General features: G+C 43.8%; 1 protein-coding gene across 1 annotated transcript in view; it reads right to left on the bottom strand.

Annotated features, from left to right (window-relative positions):
* The window catches only part of ext1b (exostosin glycosyltransferase 1b), a 130,429-nt gene extending 109,890 nt beyond the window's left edge, over nucleotides 1-20,539 (bottom strand). Inside the window, exon 1 of the mRNA XM_065470571.1 lies at nucleotides 18,673-20,539. Coding sequence (XP_065326643.1) covers nucleotides 18,673-19,616 — 944 coding nt within the window. The 5' untranslated portion in view covers nucleotides 19,617-20,539. The remainder of the gene's footprint in view (nucleotides 1-18,672) is intronic.
* Between the last annotated feature and the right edge of the window lie 3,861 nt (nucleotides 20,540-24,400).

Here is a 24,400-nt window from a genome sequence, read left to right as displayed (position 1 = left end):
ACTGTACTTTTAAAGTCATTTCTCACTTCCTTTTCTCCAAGCTTCGGCGTATTGATTATAACCCCAAAATAAGTTCTGTTTATATTTGGATGGACAGCGGAGATAACCACTCTGTGGGGGTCTTTTTTTTGGATTGTGTGTATTTATGTGCTTTATTCATGCCTGTTGGATTCCCTGGCTTTCTCTCCTTTCCACCTTTTCCCCGACTCGCTGTCCGCTGCGTCTCATTCTGCGCTCTATTGTTGGAAGCCAGTGAGTTTACGGGGTTGCCGGCCGGCCTGAAAACATAAACGGGGGGTCGGCGTGGTCGCAGCCGAGCGTGACGGATACAATAACCCCTGCGGCGGAAGCACCCATGTGGTAAATTACTGCCACAAATGTTCTCCCATCATGCTGCGGCAGGCCCATCAGGACCATTCAGCTATCTCGAGCCCCAACTCGCTTTCTTTTTTTCCCCCGTTACATAATTGCGCCTTGACCAAGAGCATCCAACAAGTAATGCTCCAGTTAAAGGTGGGATGAGGTTGATAGAAGATTGAGATTGCTAGTATACTCAAAAATGAATCAAAATTGCTTTGGTCGACAGTTTGCTCGTGGCTGTCAGACTGCAACCGTGGTGTCATATAGGTGGTTTTCCTCAAAATAACTCTATAAAAGTCAAACAAAATGCACATCTTGTTTAAAGGATTCGAAAAACGAGTCTCTATAAAGAAGCTCAAATTCCACAACTATCCTCAGCATTTAAAGTCTGACAGACTAAAAGGTTTCTCTGTGATTTATATGGGATCTCCAGCTTCAGACCAAAGTCTAATGTCAAAGGCAACCATCATGAGTCCAGCTCGTGTTTACTTCCCCACACTCGATCACAGGGTTCGTGCGAGAAAATGCAGCAAACAGTTAAAGCTGTTTTGTTTGCAAGATCTGCAGCGCCTCCTCCTCTGGGATTTCACCTTCCTGCCAGCAGCCACAAACACCTATTGTCTGTGAAGGCCATTCACTTTGCGCCTCCTGCTCAGATCGCCTCAAACCCAGCCATTCATCACCGGGAGAAGCTGAAGCCGCACCCGTATCACATTGGCTGGAAAAGACGTACGACTGCCAGAGTCGGGTATCTTGTGAACTCCTCACAAGAAATACAAATAAAAAATTCTAACGATATGGATTTCTGAGGCTGCGTGCTATTTTTAGATGGAACATTTGTGGGTCTTGCTGTAAGCTGCCATGACATGCAGCACAGAAAAGCAGGGCGAGGAAACTTAACGCTGGCATTAAGAGTTTCAAAATCCATCACGATTGTCTTAATGACTACGCCAAAGTAAATCACTGACACGCTGCCGAGAGCATCGTGGGGCATTTAAACTTTATACTGCCATTCAACCTTTAATGGTGGACCTGTCTCACCTTCCCTGAAGTAAAGGTCACTGCTCCTACTGTCATAAGAAATTATAACTTATTCATGAAATTCACCATCAGGCTTATTACGCTGTGAGGAAACAAGCCATTTGAGTGCATTAAACAACAATAGCTACATAGTCAGTGAGTGGGGGTGATTGCTGATCATCAGTCTGAACTGATTATCATAATGTTACCTTAGCATTTCATCAGATAATGCTGGGAGAAACAAAAGAGGTTGAACTTTAAGTTTAAATAGTACTTTCCATTTTCAGCAACAACGGGAATTTGAGGGACGTAAGGAATAAGGAGTATTCATAATAAATTCAACCACAGAATACCACCAGTCAGAAACAAAGGGATAAAATGTGCAAAACGATCCAAAATTCAAAGGTGTTTAATTTCTAATAAGAGGAGACAGCAAACTTTCTGTTAACTAATCAATAACCCAACTAATGTCTATGCTAATATGATAAAGTGAGAACAGCGTTAATTCTGACCAGCCTCAGCAGGCAGTGCCTGAACAAGTAAACAGAGTTACTACAGTTTTGCATTTTCTAATTAGTTTTTATTTTTATTTCATTTTGATTTTTGTTTGTAATTCAGTTTAGTTTCTGTTAGTTTCCAAAGTGGATTTTTCTTACTTAAGTGTAGTTTTGATTATTTGGAAATGCTTTTGTTTCGTTTTTATTTGTTTCCATGTTTTTTCGTTAATAAAATAGATTAATTTAGCTTTAGTTTCAGTTAAGGAACATGCTTTTAACTTTAGCCTGCTCACAATGGCTGCTGTCTTAAAACCCACCTCTGCCCGAGCTCCTATCTTATCATCTCCTCGATATCATGTGTGCCGTTACTGATGTTTGCTGTGCCGTGCTCTGTGCTCAAGTGTCTTGCTGCTGCTGTGTCATGTGGAGTAAGGCTGGAGAGGTACCCACACAGATCTCTACCATCAATTAGAAATGACTGCAAATGCTATTACAGTCTTTTGATTATAGCAGTCCTCACTGCGCCGATAAAGGGACTCTGCTTTACCAACACAGTAACTAACATATGCGCACAGATGGACAGCAAGGCGGGCATTAACACAGAACATTGCCCTTTAATGCTCTTAGTGACCGCAGATATATGCACTTTCTTACAGCCATATTGATTTAGAAATGACGGATGTGCTACTACTAGCTATTAACTGACCCATTAACAGAATATACTCTGATCCTAGCAGTTACTTTGCCACGGATGAAACCGTCATAAAAACAAAACACATGCATAAAGCTTTCTGAATAAGTTCTTAGCAACATCAGGGGATTTCATATGATTTGCTCTCTACTCCAAACTGACAGCAGTGTTTCATATACAGTTAAAATAATCCTTCACTGCTGCACGGCTCAGTGACCAAACACACCCAACCCTGTGAGCGCAGTGTTCGTGCATGCTCACGGATCCTGACTCTACTTTGTCGGTGCAGGCTGCACATCATCATGACAGTAAATGAGTATGAATTAGAAGAGAGGAGTTATAAACACAACACACCTTAAAAAAGGTCGTTGGTGGCCGCCCGCACGCCTTTCACCGTCGAGCTCGGTACAATAAACGGGCTCATTGGTTTGCGGGCCAGATTTCCCCTCTCCACATCCATGTTTATTTTGTATGTATGCACATGTGCATCCATCCGTGCGGTAACAGACTGATAAGGAGTGACAGCCTGACACATCATGGCCTTGATAAGGTTATGTTGGGTAATGTAATCTGACAATCATTAACTAGACAGTGCAGTTGCTGCACTACCAGAGTGACCTTAGAGGGGAGAAACGCTTCGGGATCTGATCATGATATGATAAAAAGCTCCCAGAAACAAAAGTGAAAATACACTAAAATCATAAAGTAAACTGTGCACAACCCGGGAAAACGAAAAAAAGAAAAAAAAAGAAAAGAAAAAAAAAAACAATGGCTCCTTGTGAATGAAAACATTTACAACCTATTATTACACATTTACAACACTTTCACACACCACTGATATCTATACATCACCCTGAAGTGTTTGTCCCAAGTTAACTGACTAGTAAATAAACATTTCTGCCATTATAAAAAAGAGAGAGATTACCGGTAAGAGCCTGTAGTTTCAGATTTTCTAAATGTGACCTGCTCATATCGATTTTTATCAGCTCTTTCTGAGAGATATAACTGATGCATATTTAAAAAACTATTTTTAATCCAAACTATTAATTTCCTAATAAAAGAAATTATTGAACAATTTCTCTCAAACTGCAATAAGTTACAGGATTTTCTCTCACTGAAACAACTGAAATCAAAGTGCTCTGCTACTGGAAACGGGCACAAATAATTAACTGAAAATGTGCCGCTGTACACCCTCCATTACCTGCTGACATATTTTATCTCACCAAATAAAGGCAGGTGCAGCAGAGTAAGATAACAAAACAAATGCCAGGTACCTCACCTGATAACAGAGCATTATTATTATATTTTTTTCCTTTTTCACTTGTCTCCATAGTTTTCCTGTAGCTATTTAGATTCATTGCTCATACCGAGGCTGCTAGCTTGTGAGCTCTGTCCATGTTTGGCTGGGTGAGGATAATTTAAGAATCAAATCAGATTTACAGGTAAGTTTTTTGTGGTGGTCCTTCCACAATTTACTTTGGAAAATTTTAGATCTTCACTACCTGTGAGGAGGTTCCACGCTAACGACATATTAGTGTGTGGTTGCGAGTATGTGCACGACTATTTACTTGTGCCACTGTGCAAACATCAGCCAAGCGTGAAATGGACTTCCTTGTAAATTGGACATAGGTGCAGGGTGGCCTCCGGGTTACCTATCAGAGCTGGGAAAGTTAGAAATTAGCCAGTACCGGTGCCTGGCTGATCATTCAGTATGAAGGATTCCACATTAAATACTTTGAGTGAAGTTTATTTAATCCGAAAACACGCATTTACATCACATAAAACGAAACACTTCACAAAACATTAAGTCAAAAGTCCCACATGCTAATTAACTGAAAATAGGCTTTAATCATTTAACAAAAGGTTCATGTATGTGAAAGTGCAGCATATGAGTTAAACAGTATAATACGCTGGCACCAAAGAGGCAGGTGACAGCTTTGAAGTGATTAGAAGATAACATGGCTAGTGGATGCTAATCCCACCCTAGCGCTCTGATTAGCTTGGAAAGCGAAGGTAATCCAAACTTGGCTCTGCTACTGCTCCATGAGCCCATAATGAAAGGATAAAATAGTGGGTAGTTACACCCGTAGTACGGGACAGGATGAGGCACCAATATTGTCTCCATCTATTAATCCATTAAGGATCTGGTGGGATTTGACAGAATTTCTAATCTTTCACTCAAATTTACAAACCACGCTTAAATTTTTAAGCTGCACAGAAATTTTAAGTGGCCAGCATTGGACTTTTACTACTATTTGTCATCCATTCAGCATTATAGAGCAAACAGACATGGAAAAACTGAAATACACTGTATATCAGTAACTTTTAGCCATATTACTGCAACAGGGTACTGAACTGTTTTAAAGTCTCTGAAAAAGCAAGAAAAAAAGAGAGCAAATAGGCACAAAAATTAAACAAAAAATTTTAATTTTAACCAAAAAGAATTCTGAAAGATCTCTGTTTTAAACTCTGAGATTAAAAAAAATGAATAGAAGAGTCACACAGCTTAGTGAATGGTGAAATGAGAAGGCGTGGAAGCTTTCTACAGTGTGGCCAAGCCTCAAACCTCCTCAAACATGTTATAAAGATGATTGCAGCCTTTTCCTCTTGTGTGTCCAAGCACCTACTAAAACAGAGCAGAGATTATGATCAATGCTCATAGCAGCTTAGCTTAAATCTATGTTATCTGTACACAACAACACAAGGGTCTATGCTTGTTACATCATCTCTAACAGTTTCACTATCTCATTAACTAGAAATTTTACTCAACACACTCTAAGCCTTTGTATATATCGGCCATTGCTTGAAACTGTGCAATGGCCTAGAGACTGGTTGGCAACAACCAGCTGCAAGGGAACATTTAGCATTACCAGATCGTTTCTGTGAGGTCGCAAGCAGTCACTGTGAAATTGATTGCTAAGCCAAAGTCATGCAGACTGGTCAGCAAACCCGTGGTAACAACTGCTTGGTAGGGAATTATGTGGCTACAAGAGGTTGCTTGTCATCAAGGTGAAACTGGTCACAAAGAAGTGATCACTCGTAGTTTTAATGGAAGACACCTAGCAGTCTGTCAGGTGGTCACTGACTCGTCTCTATGCCTGGGCGACTGAGACGTTAGACAGTGGGACACATCTCAACAACTCTTATCAATAAGGCTCTGATCAAACCATGGAGAAATTAAAAACATATAAGCATTCCCACTAAAGTTCACACAATGGGTTCATAATAAGAAAAAGAGGTTCTACAGCTTTTTGTGTCGCAAGATATCCTGATTTATTTAGGGATATTTGTAGCATCCCTGGCTGAATGATGGTCTCTTATACTGATGCTTCACAGAGGTTTTATTAGAAATGTTTTCATTGAAACATTCAGTGAAGACACTGTAAGAGCTAGGAGCAAAACAAAACCAGCAATATTATTACCATAACATCAAAATATCAAGGAAACAAATTTCTCCTGCTCACATATAGCATGCACAACAAATTTACATCACTCAATTCACTATATCACCTCACTAGCTTACAACTACACAAACTCTATTAAACGACATTTTGATTGCACATAACTTATTCCATTAAAGGAAACATTAACAAACCTGGTGCCACTGTCAGCCAGGTACTAATTTGCACAGGAAACGTACATATTTTTCACTTTAAGGCACACCATTTACCATATCCTAAAACAAACGTTACTAACAAGCCCTTTAACGGTTTTTCCGCTAGTTTCCTGTTTCAAAATAAAAGCATGGATTTCAAAATAAAACCGAAGTACCTTTTAAACAAACATACGTGAAAATTTTACCAAATTTAAAGGTGATTTACAATATTTAAAATGAATAATGTACTGCAGATCTGGTAGGGATGATGTAAGACAGAGCTCTAGCCTCAGCCATCCCAACAGATATGGTGGCTGGAAAATGCAAAGCACCGTACCTATTGTTTGGAGATGTAGTAACCTGTCTGTTCCTGTTCCCAGAAACCTCCCCTGAGCCGTCCTCTAAAAAGTTTATCAGCATCAAGTGATGCCGGCGGCTTTGAGGCTCATTTGGTCTCGCTTCATACGCCACATTAAATGCAATTTATTGAGTAATGAATATCCTCTGCTTCTTGGACCATGTGAATTCTGTCAATTCGCTCAACATGATCCCACGCCCCCTCAATAAAACAACAAAAAACAAATAACATAGGCCTTAAAGGTCACTCTCAGATAGTGGGTGAAATTTAAATGGAATTTATCTTGTTGGTCAAAAGAGAGTGTACAGGAAGTCAGATTCCCCCATGCAGCTTAGAGGAAATATTTGTGAAATCCAGAGGTTGCCCATACCCTTGAGAAGACGAGGAGGTTGGGCTGTGCTGTGTAACTGGATGTGTCTGTGCAGACATGCTAGTTAATATGGAAAGGAAAAAAAGAAAAAAAACACGAATAAAAACTCCTTTTGCTGATACATTATTCATGTTTGTAGCTTCTAGGGGTTCCACATGAGTGGCCACAGTTAGAGTTAGCACCGGGTTTCAGCCAAACAAGATGCTGCCGAGTACGTGGGAGGGTGGGAGTGGGGTGTGCTTGTATGTCTGCGTGCGGACAGGGATGGAAGAGGCTGGGCAGGAGGTTCGCCTGAAGGCTTAAAAGGAGAACATTCACAGAGGAAAGCAGGGGGGAAAAAAGAGTGGGAATGGAAAGACACACTACTGAATCAGCACTACTTTGCTAAAGGGAACACACACACACACACACACACACACACACACACACACACACACACACACACACACACACACACACACACACACACACACACACACACACACACACACACACACACACACACACACACACACAGGCCTAGAAGCATACACAGCCATGCACATATGCATATGCAGATGCACAATTTAACACACATAAAGCTCAGACTGCAGTGTAAATGTAACACATACTTGTCTGGATTTCTGTCTGTCCCCTTGTGGGCTACAGTGCAAACACTTCACAAGAGGTGAGCAATCCTCGGCTGTCTAGGCCACATGATACACAGAAAGATAGCAGGTATATTCGGACTTTACTAGCTCATGCTTTCCTTAAGCTCCTGAAAACTCAGTGATCCCAGTAGTATACTTGTGTATTTATAGACTGTCAGCTATGTAGCTATGGGCAAATACTCTGTAGTCACCAGATACTCCACAAACTCCTGACTGGACCCACTAGCTAATACATATGCTTTCTTTCACACAGACACACATGCAGGACCTCAGACTCTGGCCTATAAGCTCAATAAAGAGGCAATGATACAAAAAAAGAAAGAAAGAAAAAAAACACTGCAGGCCTGACACACTGGCCATGTGCATCATGTTTGAAAAGTGTTGGAAAAGCACTTTTTTCACCCTTTTCCCCCCGCTTTTCATGCAAATACAAGTATATGATAAGATCAGTGGGCCTTTTGAACTCTGAGCTCACATCAAAACATTTAGATCATTTAACCAAGTTCAAATTGGCATTTTGAAAGTCGAAGGAGTATTGTGTCGGGCTATTTCTGTAACTTTCCACAGACGATGCTCTGAGATGCAGTTTGAACTAAAATGAACTTAGAACTTTGTTGTAGGATGTTTTTAGTTCCTGCTCTAAGATAGCTAAATGGTCCTCGTTTGTTTGACTACCTAACTAATATTAACCAAAGTGTAATTTCCAAATTTGCATTGAAGCGACCAACACTTCCGCCAGCATTTATACCTCTACGGGCTGCGCTGACGTGTCATGTAGTTGCATTTCTGGGAAAGGTGAACATCAGGTTAGGGCGTAGAGTTTCAACAGGGTTAGAGTTTACCAGTGGCATAAATCCAATATAAGAGTGAATGATCCGGGCATTAGAACATGTTGATTGGTTGAATACATAGCACACATGCAAAACTGCTAAAGTGTTAGCCAGTCTGTACATAACACTTATGTACAGACTTATGTACTATGAAGTTCAGGCTTTATTGAATCTATATGTCAAAGGAATTACAACCCAAGCTAAGCTTGTACACCAAGCTTGATATCGCTTGCATTTCTATTGGCAATGCAAGTGCAAGGAGAAAATAAAGCCCTTAAAAGGTATGTAGTTCTCAGTGGAGCTTCCCAGTGGGCAGTTCCTTGCACTGCTTGGTCTGAATGTGCATCCAGGTAGTGGAAAAAGGCAGAAGACCTCAAATTGATGCTGTGTTTTTCCAACAAACATAATTAGTGTGTGGGAAGTGAGTGGGAAAATGAGGAAAAAGACAGGTCATACAGTTACATACTTTCCTTAAGCAGGCAAAGATGAATAAGCCTAAAGCCACCAACAGCAGAAAAGAACACATCCATGTATGCAGCCGCTCAATATGTGCAACATGAACTCAACCTCATGCGTGTGCAGTGCATCTGTCTCCTAAGCCCTTTCCCTTAAAAATCACATATTTGTAGATGTGCACAGCGAAGGTGCAGGAAGTCTTAAACTGATGGCCACTCAACAGATTCTAGCAGAGCAGCGGGTATTCAAGTCAAGTGTATCTCACCTCGGGCTGATACTTGATACTGCTGTTCAAATCGTGTTCCCTGATTTTCACACTCAGTACTAACTGGCCCATTTACCAAACGTTTTCACTGCTGCCATCCACATTCTCGTCTTATTACAGGATCCAAATGTTGCATAAGCTGAAGGATCCATAGCTCCGCTCACTAGTCCCTCTTCAGATAAAGGCACGTCTAGCAAGCAACCTAAAAAAACAGACACTTTGAAAACAAAGCGCTGCTGTGTCCCAACTTTCTGGGGAAATAAGCACTTCAATTCACTCCCACAAGGAAAACACACCTTGTCGAGCTGCTAAACTAAGCAGGATGCTCTGCTGTTCTTTCTGTCGCACACTTTCTTGCTCCCCCCCACACCTCATTTTTCTGCTTTCCTATTTTCACCTCAGTGGCTCACATTCAGAGTCACTGGCTTTCCCCACTCGAGTTTCCCATCCTTTACTGACTTTTTTTTTTTTAGGTCTGCTTGTATGGAAAGGATGCAGTTGGATAGGCACCACCAGTCATGACGCAGCAGGGCAAAAATGAAGCCACTGAACAAGAAAAAGCATCCTACAGCTTGGCAATATAGCCACAGAAAGAGCAGCAGATAAAGCAGCAGAGCACTGACTTACAGGAATTTGCACCAGACACTCACTTGATCTGCAGACCAACTTCACATCAACCTGTGGAAAAATTCCACCAAGCCACTTATTATTTGAAGTGCCAAAACTTCATGAGAAGTAATCCATTTTCCTAACTTTTCACACACATTCAGACTTGAATATTGCCCATGTGGGCTTGTTAGGCTGTGGGAGTGTGAGACAGAGGAAATGACTACATAAGAGAGGAAGGAGAAGAAAGAAATTGCAGAGAATACAAGTGGGTGTTAATTTGAAATATCCAGCATTACCACCAGCAGCTGCACTTTGTCCTACATCGCCTCTCAAAGACAAGCATGCACTCCTTTGCTTGATCTGAAAAGGAGGCCCTATCAAACTCATGAATAAACACCACGCAACAGCACCGGCAAACAAGCTGCCAGGGAAACTGGGAGAAACAGCGATAAACCACCATAATTCCTTCCTTCCTCTCGGTCAATCACACACCCACGCTCTGGGCATACTGGGACTCTCCTTGGTGAGACCAGATGCCTTCTTTCCTTGTAACCATATCCTCTCATCCTCCACAGCCACCTCCTCCTCCCTGTTAGATTTGGCTAAGCCACTGAACCGTGAAGTGTTGTGAAATCTGCCAAACCAGAGCCTGGTTGTCGATGGCTGGAGCTGTGTGAGCGGCCGCTGTTGCCAGTTGTCGCCCAGGATTTAAAACCAAAAGGAAAGAGATGCAGACAGGAGGAGAGGCCACCGCAGCGGGAGAGGGAGGCTTGATGGAGAGCGGTGAAAACGAGGGAGTGAAAGGGGAGGCATTGGTGTCAACGAGGCCCGGGAGTTCCCTCTGGAAAGAGAGCAAACTTCGGCACAATGGAACCCCTCTAGGGGCAGCCCCAACTTTTACACCCTAAGAGTGGAAGTCATAAAGCAAGATGAACCAAACAGGGATAAGAGCCCTTCCATCAGTCTGCCAGGATGCCCGAGCTGCTCCAACAAAACCTTCTTTCTCTCCTTGAAGCCTTGGCCCCTTAAACACTGAGCCATGCACACATTCTTCAGTGACATAATGCTTTTTTAAGCTATTGCCCTCTTAAACTCCCCCCACTCCAACATCACCTCCTCCTCCTCATTCTCCTTCTCTTTGCTCTTACTCAGATTTCCTCCCTTTGCCATTACTATTTGAATATGAATACCAGGAGAGGGGTTAAGTGTTTGTTTTTGCTCTTGCGGCAGCGAGAAGTGAAGGAAGGACGCCAACATATAAGTTGACGTCAAACAATCCGCCGTCCCATTGATGTGCTGTCAGTAGGTGTTTGCCGAACAGTCTCTCGGGGCCATAAAAGCTGCCATTCTGCAAGGCCATAAAAACTAGCTAGCACCCCACCTCCTCCACTCTCCCTGGCGGAGTTGTTGCAGTGTCTCGAGGGAGGCACAGAGCTCCCAGGAGGGGAAACCTGTAACAAATATTGATGGACTTACGGTGTAATCAGTGTGGGGTTTTTTCCCCTGGAAGGAAATGTTTATATTTCTACTAGAGGTCTGTGTGAGTGCATCTAAAGGTCATGGTTTCTGCCCACTCATAATCACTGATAATAGGACAGTGGTTGGGTGATCCACAGATTGGGAACCAGGCAGTCATTCGGCCCAAAAGGCAAATCCCCAGGATCACTGGGCTGCCGGAAATCCAGCCACCTCCACACAAACACACCCTATACACAATTTTATAGCAAAACGGTAACAGCTCTACAATTACAGCCTAACTTACTCAAAGTGAAACCTGCGTCTACTTAACTAGTCCAGACTAGAGCAAGAAAAGGACGGAAGAATGAGGGAATAACTGTCTCTGTTCAGTTGTGACTTTAAAGGAGATCTTTTTTTGATGACCAGTTGATACGAAAGCAATGCCGCTGAATCCTAACAATAAACTTGGGAGTCCCACAGCCTAAACACTCATAAAACGCTCCGTAAAGCAACCCTAAATAAATTTAACCCCCATGCACTGCTGCAAGAAACTGGCAGTTAGAGATAAAGTGCAGCAAATATGTGTCAGACGTACTCAACGAATGATAGATATTTATGGGTTAAAGAAAATTAAATCCAAGGACACGTGGCGAGAAAGACTACAGCGACTAACGGTGGGAATGTTGGAATGATGGAGACGGGAGTGTGCGCTCAGAGCGGAGTTGCCCTGTCTCGGCATGCCCCCACGCTACACAGAGAAAACCGAGATGTGAGAATTTCTCAAAAACTTAGTCGACCAAAAAAAAAGGGAAAAAAGAAAAGACAGATGTCAGAACTCAGTCACGAGCCAAACGTGCAGACAGCAGCCGTATCTTCCTTTCATCCCTTCACTGCGGAGATTTTAATGAGAAGCCTATCACGCGTCTGTCCTTATCATCGCTTTTTGCCTCAGCCAGTCACATACCTGTCTACTTTAATTGAGTTCACAGGGATCCAATCAGCTTCGTTCTCTTGCTCCTCTTCCCTTTCTGTTCTGGGCTTGTCAGAAAGACGCGCAGCTACTCACTTACCTGTCTGCCTGCAAACTTTTTACATCACTGCATCGGCACTAGTTAAGCCTGAGCACGCTTCAATTGTGACAGGAAGGAGAAAGAAAAAAAGAAAGAGACAGCGAGAGAATAGAGAGTTAACTTTTACCGCTGTGCCTGTGTCTCTTATTAATTCATTCCTCTTAAACACTTCCTGACAGTCCTGGGAAGGGAAGGCGTTTTGATGCCTTGTTATTTCTCACTCTTTCAATTACAGTTACCACGAGCACAACAAGCCCTTGGACCTCTTTCTTTCCTCCAGAGTGGAAGTGAGTAGTTTTTAATAGAGAAAATGACGCCAGGGGCTGGCCCACTGCTGTGCTAATTCTCCCATCGATTTTCATTTTGGGGGGAACCCTCCCAGCTGATCAATCTCTCTCCACCACCTAGCCAGCTGCTGGCCTGGGAGGGGGTGCAGGATGTTGCACTTGGACTGCGCCGTCTGATCCGATGTGTGCGTGTGTGTATGTGCCGAGTTCATGTCCATCCAACCCCCCTCGATTCTTCCCCTCACTTGCTTCCCACCCCTCCACCCCTGCCACCTCATCTGAGGCCAGGGGCGGCTTGGCTGCCCTGATAATCCCTCAATGAATGTGGGTCAGCGAGTGGGGCTTTGCCTTCGTCACTCAGCAAGGGGACAGACAGCAGGGTCGTGACCCCAGCCATCCTGTGCGTACTCGCAAATACACACACATTCAGACAAAGGGCCCAAAGGGGTGTGCACGCACACACTGGCGTGAATAGATGAGCTGCCACACACCAGCAAAACTGCACCGATGAGAACGAGTAGAATGTGAAAAACACGCAAATGGAGATGAGCAGAAATCAAATGATTAGGGAATTAATTGAGTTGAAAGACAGGAAATAAACTGGTAACGCTTTTTACAACAGGTGACCTTCTATTTTAGTAAAGACTTTTTAAAAAAAGAAAATCAGGATGATGAGTAATTCAACCCTTTCATCGCCTCAGTTATCTTCGAGCTTTATTAGCCTTAGTTTGGGTTTTTTTTGACTATTGATTGGACAAAACTACATTTGAAGCTGTTGCTTTGGGCACTGGATACTTGAGATCAGTAACTGGTTGATTAAAGGATGATCATTAGTAGCAAGTCTAGCTAGCATATTCAAAAACCTGGTCAACTGATTACAAAGGCTTGTAATGACTGACAGCAGAGGTTCAGTTCCTAACAGTTTTCACAAGTGCTCCATCACAAAACTGTGTGGATGTGCCAGTTTCCTCTGCTTCATACTTCTGGAAAATGAATATCTTTACATTTCTCACTGTTTGCTGCAAAGAAAACATGAGATGGAAAGTTGGAAAGAGCTTTTTTCTTTTAGCGACTTGCCCTGCGTGTCACAAAGAGGGGCTGGATCAACTCAAACACACAGGAAGATGGTTGGAATGAGAGGAGAGAAAGACAGATAGTGAAAGTAGAGGGGATTTAAGACGGATAGACGGCCCGATAAGATAACGCAACACAACAAACAGAGGGTTTTATGTAGTTATAGGCTTAAATATGTCTCTTACACACATGCACACACAAAAAAAATATCAAAGAGTCCCAATTAAGCTGCACCACATTCAGACTAATTATTCTCCACATCATTAACATTCCCCATCACGAGCCGGGTACTTTATCTAAGAGAGAGCAGGCGATCATGAAATATTCATGATTTATTAATCTGACTACAGAAAAACAAACAATGGCAACCCGGGGAGTGTGACACCCTCTCCTGCCAAACACCGAGGTAAGCAACACGACTGTGTCTGCTACTCGCTCCGCTCTCCAACAGGAGGCTGCTATCAGGCAGCGCCGCCGAGCTGACATTCAGGTGAATGTCGTTATTCCCACTCACAATTTTTGTTCTCTCTCTCTTTAAAAAAACAAAACAAAAAAACCCCCCTGTGTTTAACTGAGATAAGGTGGAAAGGAAATGTTGCTGGTTTTCTTCACTTGGCCCAGATCAGCTACTGTCTCTCACTCTGTGGCGCTCTGTCAACAATGTGTCAGACGCCACGTTGTTTCGAATTTTAAAAAAAAAAGACAAAGAAGGGAAAAAATATCCTATGGAAATGAAACTGTGGCAGGGAGACAAATCACATCATTGCGTCAGTTCAGTGCTGCTCGAAGACAGAAGAGGGGGGAGAAAGAGAAAAATTAAGATAACCAGAGCAAAAGGAGAGAAGGTAAGAAGGGAAAGTAAAGCAGAGACAACAAAGGGGGGGGGAGGCAAGAGGGCCAGAGGCCGGCCTCTCTCCCCATTTCTCCCTCTCAGCCTCTCATGCTTCCAAGATAATTTTCTCAAGTGGGAAAAATTTCTGCTGATGACACAGTTGTGGAAATGAAAATGCCACAGTGCCTGGCTGATGTTACCGTCATTGACTCCTAATGGGAAAAATCCCACTACACGCGCAATTTTCTGGACTCTCCGTTTCTTTCATTCCGACATTGCTGCCATTATTATCACTCAGTATCACACCCACTTGCTCATCTTCTTCTCCTTGCGCCGTTTCGAGCACGGGCATTTGCAAACACGGATGCGTTTTCCGTAGCTCCTCTTGACATTCTCGTTCTGTAAATCTTTCCCTCTACCTCTCCTCGTCGCTGCCCTCCCTCTCTCGTTGGGGTTTTCAAGTCCCCTGGGTGACCTTGAGCGGCAGCTGCCGGTGAAGTAGCTAAAGTACAAAGTCAATACGAGTCAACAAAGCTGGTTAAGTATTAAATGGGGGGATGATGACGCTGCAGTTAGCCAGAGAAAGGCTTCAACGAAGAGGAAAAAATAAATAAAAAATAAAAAAGGACATGCTCAGTCAGACTTTAATGGAACACTCAATGATAATAATGATGTACTTTCAGCAATTCACTCCACTGACATTAGATGAGACTCTACTTTTGGTTTCTGCAGGATAATCTGCTTGATAGTGAAACAGAGAGCAATTACCGTACTTACACGGTTGATTCACTGCTTGCCTACACACACACACACACACAAACTATGCATGCTACTGCACAGAGACAAATGCAAAAGTGTGAGGTGTGTTAAAATGATTCTTCAGCCCTTGTTTTGTCACATAACACAACGGAAAAAGCTCACACCTGAAAAACCGTGGGGCATGACACATGCTTACCATTTAAAAGAATCGGGAACTTTATTTTGCACTCCCAAGTCACGAAGAACAAAAAAAAAAATTATAATAATAATCCCCAGTTTGACGTATTCCTCTGCAAAGCAAAGCGCTGCTGCAGAATTCCTCCCAACATCAAATTTTTTCAACTGCGGAGCCGTAATAGCCTTTCACTGTCCTCTCCCTGGATTATTGTCAGCAGCCCTGAAAACTCAGTGGATAATGTAGCAGTGAATGGCTCCTTTCATCAGCGCCTGGCCATGGAAGTGGACCAGAGTGACTCCAATTGAAAGCTATTTCGGCTAAGAAAATCAATTGAATAAATGTGTGGAGCGTGGTGCGTTTGTGTCTGCGTGTGATGAGTGTGGGTGGGTGGGAATCGGTTTTGGTACTTATATACCGGCTTCCACTTTGCCCTTCTGCTGCATTCCTTTGTAGAGGAGCATTCCTCTAGAAGGCGGCAAGGTCAAAGGTCGGGGGAAAAGAAGAACATGAATTTGGATGCAACACCAACCGTGGCACCGTGTATGCATGCATGTAGGTATGTGGAACGGTGACCGATTTCCTGCAGGTGCAGGAGCAACCACTGTCCGCACAAAATACTGTGTGCATTTAAGAGCCATTTAAAACTAAGTGCGATTAATGGATTTCAAATGTCGCTAAAATCCAAAACATGTCAGATTAGTTTGCAGAGTGAAGCCATGATTGGTCATATGCCAGTTTATTCTGACGCACCACATGTATGACCATTCACTTTTTTTTTTTTTTTTAAATACTGCCGAACTGCACTTGTCCAACTTTATAGGACTTGGTTGTTTACAACTTCCTGTCACACAGAAAAGAGAAGCGAGTGATTGGCTAACTTAGAACCAGCACTATCCTGGCTTTGATTGCACTGATTGCCTCCATCTAGTTAAAGTCTGTTAGTTTGTGTTCCATCATATGATTTATTCTTTGGGATCAAACTTTGAATTACACTGTACATTAAAAGCATCCAGGTACTGCTCACAGGTACATCCAGGTACATGCGCTGTGCAGACAGTTTGCTTTGGCAGCGGTCTTGCTTCAGCTGCTAACAGCTGCTGTGACACGTGTGTGCATTCCTGAGTTCCTGCACTGCAGCGTCCCCGCATGGCATCGCCTGTCCGCCCTCAGCCTCTGGAAATGAAGCACTGGCAAACACCAGAGGGCCAGCTGCATATAGATCCATTTACCTTGGAGCGCTACATCAGGGTTTTTTTGCAAAGCTTGGCTTGGCACCCAAAGGGCTTTAAATTTGATTAAGAAGGAGGCATCAGTTTGATTAAATTTAAACAGGTTGCTAAATCACAACAAGAGCAAAATTTATGCGTTACCCCGTTTGTGCCAAATACCAGAGAAAACTAGAAACCTGAGAACTTCGATAACAAAACAAAGAAGACTAAAGCCACAGAGAGATGTACGGATTGAAAGCCCAAATCTAGCTGCACTGTAAATGTGCGGTGTAAAAATGTGATTGGATTTATTGAGTTTTAGTGGGAACAAAAATCAAATACAGCATTGCAGCTGGAAATGAAATGACTGAGATGTAGCAGTATTGATCAAAATTAACTCAACTGTGAAACGCGCTATGGCAGAAAGAATGGGCAGTGAAGACTCAGGTTTCCCTGAACCACTGCCATCAAGCTGGATCAATCATCCGATTACGGTGCTGAGATGTTCCAGAGGCAAAGCCGCCTTTGCGAGAATGAGGCCCGATCCTTTAGGAAACAGAGCCACGAGAGGAGCAGAGGTAGGCTGTCCAGAGCTGACTGGAATGTCAGATAATGGATGGCATATCTCTCCAGGTGACACCGAGCCCAAGGCATCCAGGGAGATGGAGAGGAGGGGAATGTTGGAAGGAGAAGGAAAAAGGGATGATGAATGGATGGACAAGTGCATGCTTGTGAAGTTTGTTAGAGCGTTTTTTTCACATTACCAAAAAGTCTGGTAAGAGGTTCCTGAGTGCATACACACTGGTTACTGAGTTCACTTCAAGTTCAAGGAAAGTCACTTTGTCTCTCAAGCAAGCAAGTGCCATCTTTCCCAGCAGCTCCTTTTTCTCCATCTTTCTGATTAACAGAAAGCAAATACGTCTGTGTTAACTTCCCATATGCTGCCCATCTGTCCTTTCCCTTAACCCTGACACCAGGTACGCACAAACACACACACACACAAACACTCACTGGAAGCAATGCTGACAAGTGCTGTTACCACACGCCTGGAGTTTACTCTGGATTCTTTGCAAACGCTAGGATCCACAGGTTGATAAATGCAAATCAAGCCAATGCCACTCACACACAAGTGAACCTGAGCAGTCGAGTTCACCGCTTAATCCAAATATGTGAACCTGAGAAAACATTGCCCCCTATATTAAAACATACCAAACACTCGAGTACAGCTGCTGATCCCAAGGGGGAATCATTAATTACCACTTCGACAAAACCTGATACCTCCAGAATTAGAGGTAATCAACTGTCCCCGGGGGCTAAATGGAAACCACGCCACTAACTCCCAGAAATGAAAGTGGTAATTAACCCATTTTGACTGATTTATTCACACTCGCGTTCAACCAAACATGTTAGGCACGGCAGCCAATGTAAACTACACTGCATGCACCTTCAACTGTAGGAAGCTGTATTTTTGTCGTGACTGGGTCATTTTTACCTCTAATTTCAGAGCCCAAAACTCCCATGGTCCAACTTTCACTTAATTTGCACTAAGTACAGGGTGCAAATCAAACATGCCCATGCATATCCTTTTAAAAGGCTTCAGCAGGGAGGTATTGGTGGTGGTGGGATTCCTTCATAGGAAGGGAAGAAGTGAGGGGAGGGAGGGGAGGGGTGTCCAGGGAGCTAACAGCCTGGCTGGAGATCTTTTACCTCATGTAGGAGAGGGAGAAAGGAGCTGGGGTGGAGGGGTAAAGCAGTCAAATATAAACTATGACCTGCAGTTTTAGAGGGGTGGGTTCAAAGAGGTTCGGGTTTTAAAAAGGTAATGAATTCAATGGAAAGCAAACTTGTGAATGTTGCTGATTAGTGTCTATTTTCAGTTCTGAAGGACACTGAATGAGTTCATTTGAAGTATTCACACACACACACACACACACACACACGAGTAAACGCATACACACTGTGCCACAGCGTGATGCGCTCCTGCTGCGCAGTTTGGAGTGATGACAGCGCAAATAAATAAATAATAACATTTTTTTAAATGTAAGCACAGATTAAAAAGAATAACCAACAGATAATCACTTTCCCCTCTATTTGCTCCAACTTACTTGTCATACTCTGCGTTGTCCTTGTCGCACCGTGCGTCTTTGTGCTTCTGCCAGTCTTTGCCGTGCTTGCAGGTGGTGAGCAGCACCACGTCCTCGGCGTTGTGAACGTGATATAAGGCATTCCTTGTGTCCGAGCCGATGCCGGTCAGGTAGCGCTTCCCCTTGAACACCAGCATGTATTTTCTGAAAGGCGGGATGGAGTTGTACTTGAGGTACCCCCTCTCTCCACCCGTACGCGGGTGCTCCTTGGAGAAAAGGGGGATGGACACGTCAAAGTTGGGCCTGAAGTTCTCGGTGCTGATGCTGGCTTTGGCCAGCATGGCTTGACCGATGTCGAAGCCCAAATCTTCCGTATAGTCCGGCCACGTCCCCGAGTACAAGTTAAATATAAGGTGGTTCCTGCCGTCGTTCCACAGGGGCAGGTTCTGGACCTTGGTCTTCAGGTTGTGGACGTATTGAGGGGACAGCTGGTCCCGGTCCAGAGTGTCCAAACTTAGAACGAACAAACATGCCTGTCCAGGGTCCGAGGTGTAAAACCTGGACCCCTCGATGGTCGATAAAATATTCTGGTAACTCTCTGAGATCTTCTCCCCCTTCTGCTGGGGGTAAACATAAACTTTGAATCCGTTCTTTCGACACAGAGAAAAGTCAAAGCAGGAATCCATGCGACACCTTTTGCCTTTGTAAACACTTGTGTTGATGTCCCTCTTCTGCCTCGGAGATATGTGCAGGTTGTAGTCCTCGGTGTCGGTCTGATCCCAGGGCAGGAAAGGATGTAAAGGGTCCGAGAAGTGAGGCCAGGGCTGCTCGGGCCGGTGCCCGTTTCTGCTGCGGTCATGCCGGCTCCTGCTCGCCGCTGGAAGTTGAACCCCTCCGAGGTAGAAGAGAAGCACTAGACACGCACCGGCGGAGAGCAGGATCAGGTAACGTTTTTTGGCCTGCATGTGTCCTGAAAACAAGGGCGAGTTGTTCAGGAATAAGAAATGTAAAGTGGCCCGAAGTTAGGCTCTCACTAACCCCGACTACACCGCTCCATCCTCCGGCAGCCTCCAAGGATCCCCAACCCCCCTTCTGCGTATTCGGTTCCCAAATCCAGCAATTGATCCAGTGCATGTGGGCGATTTTAGAAGTCTTGTCCCTTTCTCCCTCTTCTGTAGAGTTTCACCATATCGCACAACGCCTAGCAGCCGGGCTCTGGTGCACCTACAAAGATCAGCGCTCTCCGGACCCTCTCGGACACAATCATATGCAGCCACTCTTTTCTCCTGCACTTCTTCTCACCCTCATTCAGCCTGGCTGCACGGAGGGTGGGGGGGCTATTGAAATGGAAAACTGTCAGACAGCCGCCTGGGAACTCCGTCCTCCCGGATAAACAGCGGCTGGGGTCCCCGAGGCTCTCCCAGACGTAAAGGTACAGCCCGGATTGGATGTTAAACTCGGCAACACGCTGACCGGGCAGTGTAAAAACACGTCGGTACGGCCACCACGCGCGTATCCAAATGCCTCGGGGTGAATTCGTCCGATTCTCCCACACACCCCCTCCTTTTCCCCCTTTTATTGCTCCATGGTCCCGTGTGAGGAGAAGCGGAGAAAAAAAAACCGGGGACTCGTCGTAGCGCAGAAGGAAGCTCAGCGGCACAACTGTAACCTGACGAATCCCTGCATTTCTCTTATTTATTACAACCTCCCCACATACGCTCTCATATTCAATAAAAAGCTCGTCGGCGAAGAGCCGCACGGCAGGCGAAGTTATCCGGAAGGCACGCGGGTAACAAACGGTGACCTCAGACTGACTAAATAGCTGAGAAAATGTTCAAAAAGACGGGATTCCTTGATCCTAGTGTCCAATTACCGAGTGCTCAGTTGTTCCGATTGTTGGTCGCTAACATTCCAATCCCGACACGACGGCAGCCGACGCGACGCCCCATCGGCGCAAAGACGCCGCCGATTGGTCAGACTGTGGGAACGGAAGAGGCGGGACTAGCGAATGCACCCATTCATAACCGGAGTCTTCCGCATGTGCAAATTATCTAATTGTAAGCCTATATGGAAACTGGAGCTTTGCCAGAGAACAAAACACTCTCAGTTTAAAAGAAGCTGATAGCGTTCGGGAGGAGCGGCTCGTCAAAATCTCGCGGAGATGCTCGTGCTGTTTGCGGCTGGATCAAACGTTTTCTGTTTTACCCGCGCGTGTTATATTCAGTTGTCTTTTTTCTGCATTTCTCCCACAGTATTCTCCGTGGCCTGTTTATCCTTTAACCTGAATGTGCCCAACTTAGATGCTGTAGACAGGGAAAGACTGAAGGGAAAACTACAGACAGTAACTGAACAAAGCAACAGTAATCAAATATTGTTGAAATCAGTTCCTGCTAAATTACATACAGTTTCACTTCTTCTTTCTTATGACACTATTCCCGTTTTAGAGACGGATGTTTTTGTGATTGACTGTCAACGTTCATTAGTAATAGCTGACAAAAGAAGTTAATGAGAAGTCAGCCAGGTTTTTGCTTGATCAGTCTGTGCAATACTGCACATTTTTTTTTATCAATCGATGCCAAGTAAATATGGTGTCAGTATTGCCGATACTAATACCGATACTTTTTTGGGGTCAAATTATGTTGTTTAAATATAAATAAAATAGACGTCACAGTAAGCACAAAAAGATTCAGACATTTTTTGTAGTGTTTGATGCATAGTTTATACATTTCCAGCAATAATAATAATAATAATGATGATTATGATTATTATTATCTTTAATTCAGCACAGTTCAGTGGCAACATAGTGACCTTAGAAGATAGAAAAAAAAAACACTGATCCTATTGCACTAATATCGGTCCAGTACCGATAACATCAATACTATCGATATTTACGTCAGTGCATCCACCTCTGAGAAATGCTCCAGGAGAAGTGGCCACATTCAGTCACAGATAGACGTGACTCTGTGCACAGCTGCTCCGTCCTGTTTGATAGTAGTTTGGCTGCACATGCTGGACAGGATTCCAAAGTGTAGGGTTATTATTAGGGGCTAAGACCCCAAGAACATGAATGCAACTCTGCAGGCAAATATTCGCCTGGTTCTCATCAACTTCCAACACTGACCTTTGCCAGTGCTGTTAACAGGCTGCTGGCTTTGAGCACGGCTTGTTATTCAGTATTTGTATTTCTCACAGACTTAATAATATTACCTGCAAAGTCCACAAATATAGCTGTGTTTGAATAAATTAATATCATAATTGCTCAGCAAATAGCCTCCTAATTATATGGAGATTTATGGCTGTAAACAAAAAATGTGCTGCAGTCACATTGTGTTGTGTCTCAACAGCCAGACCACCAGGACAGCCGGTCCAAGGCATTTATTTTCTTAAACATTAGCTCTATTAACTTGATGCATGGTCTATTGTTAGACGGGTTTTCATGGAAATCCCAAATCACCTACCCGCAGTCCTGACTGTGCAAAGAGAAGGAAAATCCACTCAAGTAAGATAAGCCCTTTGTAATTTGCCTGTAACAAGTTGTAACACCGATATCACCCAGGACTCAACATCTGCTCAAATGAGTGATCTCATTGTTCATTTGTACCAGGGCGCTAAATGAGAAGAAGTTGTCGGAAGTCAACCCCGGGCCAAAGTTTTCTCGCATCCGCTAACAAACCAAAGTGACACAGCAGAGGCGACCCGCTTGACAGGGAAATTAATAGCGGAGGAGTGGTTCTCGCTGAGTGTCACCATGCCTCATAAGCCCGCATAATCCTCCCTACTGCCGTTTGGTGGCACAACATTCGGGCTGGGTGAAGAGGCCATCCTCATTTTTTATCGGCCAATTAGCTCAGAAGAGGGGGAGTAATTAGCAGGGCTGGCTGGGAGACAGGCCAGGATCCTGAGGTTGGCCAGTGCTCATCGTCAGAATATGTTGGTGATGAAGAGGCCTGGGTGCTGTTCCAGAGGGCTGCTCTTGTCTTCAAAGTTGTCCCACTTAGTCTGATGTCCAGCAGTCCATATAGTAAAGCTGTGCTAACTGCATAAAGGAAAATGCTTCACATTTTCCTTTATGCAAAATGTGGTTGTTTTGCACCCCAGGTTTAACTCCAACAGTGTCTTCTTGCAGCAGTTCCTGCACCCTTAGAGCGTCTCACAGTTGCCATACTTGCAATGCCGCTCTTGCCTTTGTTTATGCCTGGGGGGACTTTTCTCTCTTAATTGCTTGGAACTCTAATGAGACTAAATGACACTGGTTGCTAAATGACACTTGAAACTAGGATTGTGTTAACCAGAGAATTTAGTGTAATTTGAGACGTGCTCTCTCAAAAGAAAGCTTGTATCTTTTGAATGCAGTGTGTGCACATCATTTCACATTTCCGTAAATCAGGTGAGACAGAGAGACGCAGTTGCTTGAGCAGAGGCAGCTGTGTTAACCGCTCACCATCAAAGGCACCACATACCCTCCCCAGTTCATCCCATGTATTCCAACTGTTTTGGAACATTTTGTGGCTGTGTGGTCTCGGCATGATTGTGATGAGGGCTGGGAGTCGTTCCAGTGAGCTTTGCCTTGCTCCGCTCGCTCATCCTTCCTTGTGTATGCTTCTAATATTCCCACCACAGAAAAAATTCCCTGCTACAGTCCCGCTTTTGTCTCGCTTTCCTTCACAGGACTGTATTAGGGTGGAGATTTGTGAAGGTGAGAAAGCCTTTGGTCGCCTGTGAAGCCCTAAAAGGTGGATTCTGCAACACTGTCACGTAAAACATTCCTTTTTAATCAGCCAAAAAGAGAAAAAAAAAAAGATCTGAAATAAAGAAAAACATGTGCTGATTTTCTTCCCCCCACCCTTAAACACAGCCCTGATGACAGTGTGGTCATGTGCTGGGAATTTAAGAAGTAGAAGTGACTAGTTTTTACTACCAGGAAAAGAGAGAGGCATTCAAAGGCTATTAGGACTATTTGGGATGCATACGTATGGAATAAAAATTATTAAAGTAATGCTACATAAGTTCACCATCACTAGAAAATGCTTCCCAGTGTGTAAATGGCCAAGCATTTGAGAAGAATATATGGGACTGTAAACCATGTCTATAGAAAAATATTACACATTTTTAACATGGAATGTAACAAATTACCTGTTAACAGCAAGCAAATACTTTCAGTCTCATATGCAGCATTACTGCATAGCTAATATGATACTTAATTTGTAGATTTAATAAATGGATGAATTTTTGCTTGTGCAATCTCTACATTTAATATCTTGACCTAGGTACTCATTTGGCATTTGAATAAAATTATAAGATGCTACATAGTGTTGTCTAATGAAAAAAAAGAAGCAATAATTTCCCTTATTTTAAGCCGTGACTGAGCAAACACTCTAAGAAGGTAGTTAAACAAAGACCTGGATTACCGGTGGACTGACTCTCCTTGCACAGATAAACTGTGTATAAAACACTTCCCCTCAGTGACGGCAAGTAGCCACGATAAAGACTTGCAAATTCAGGCTGCGGTAAACAAATACCCATGGCTGAAAGGTAATCTGTGAGTTCAGAGAGTTTCAGGCAAAAGGAAGACAAAACAGCCTTTGGGCTGCTGCTGATTGGTTGCTGATAAACTCCGCTCAGGATGATGTAACAAGCTGGGCTTGACAAAGGGCATGTATGTGTGTGTATGACGGTGCGCACAGGCTCTTATGCCCCAAAAAGACTGCATTTCAGGTGTGTGGGGTGTGTTTGGGTCCATGCACCTTGC

Source organism: Pelmatolapia mariae, linkage group LG22 (genome assembly GCF_036321145.2).
Source record: "Pelmatolapia mariae isolate MD_Pm_ZW linkage group LG22, Pm_UMD_F_2, whole genome shotgun sequence".
Lineage (NCBI taxonomy): Eukaryota > Metazoa > Chordata > Actinopteri > Cichliformes > Cichlidae > Pelmatolapia > Pelmatolapia mariae.
Note: the sequence above shows the minus strand (reverse complement) of the source record. Positions and strands in the feature narration are given on the sequence as shown.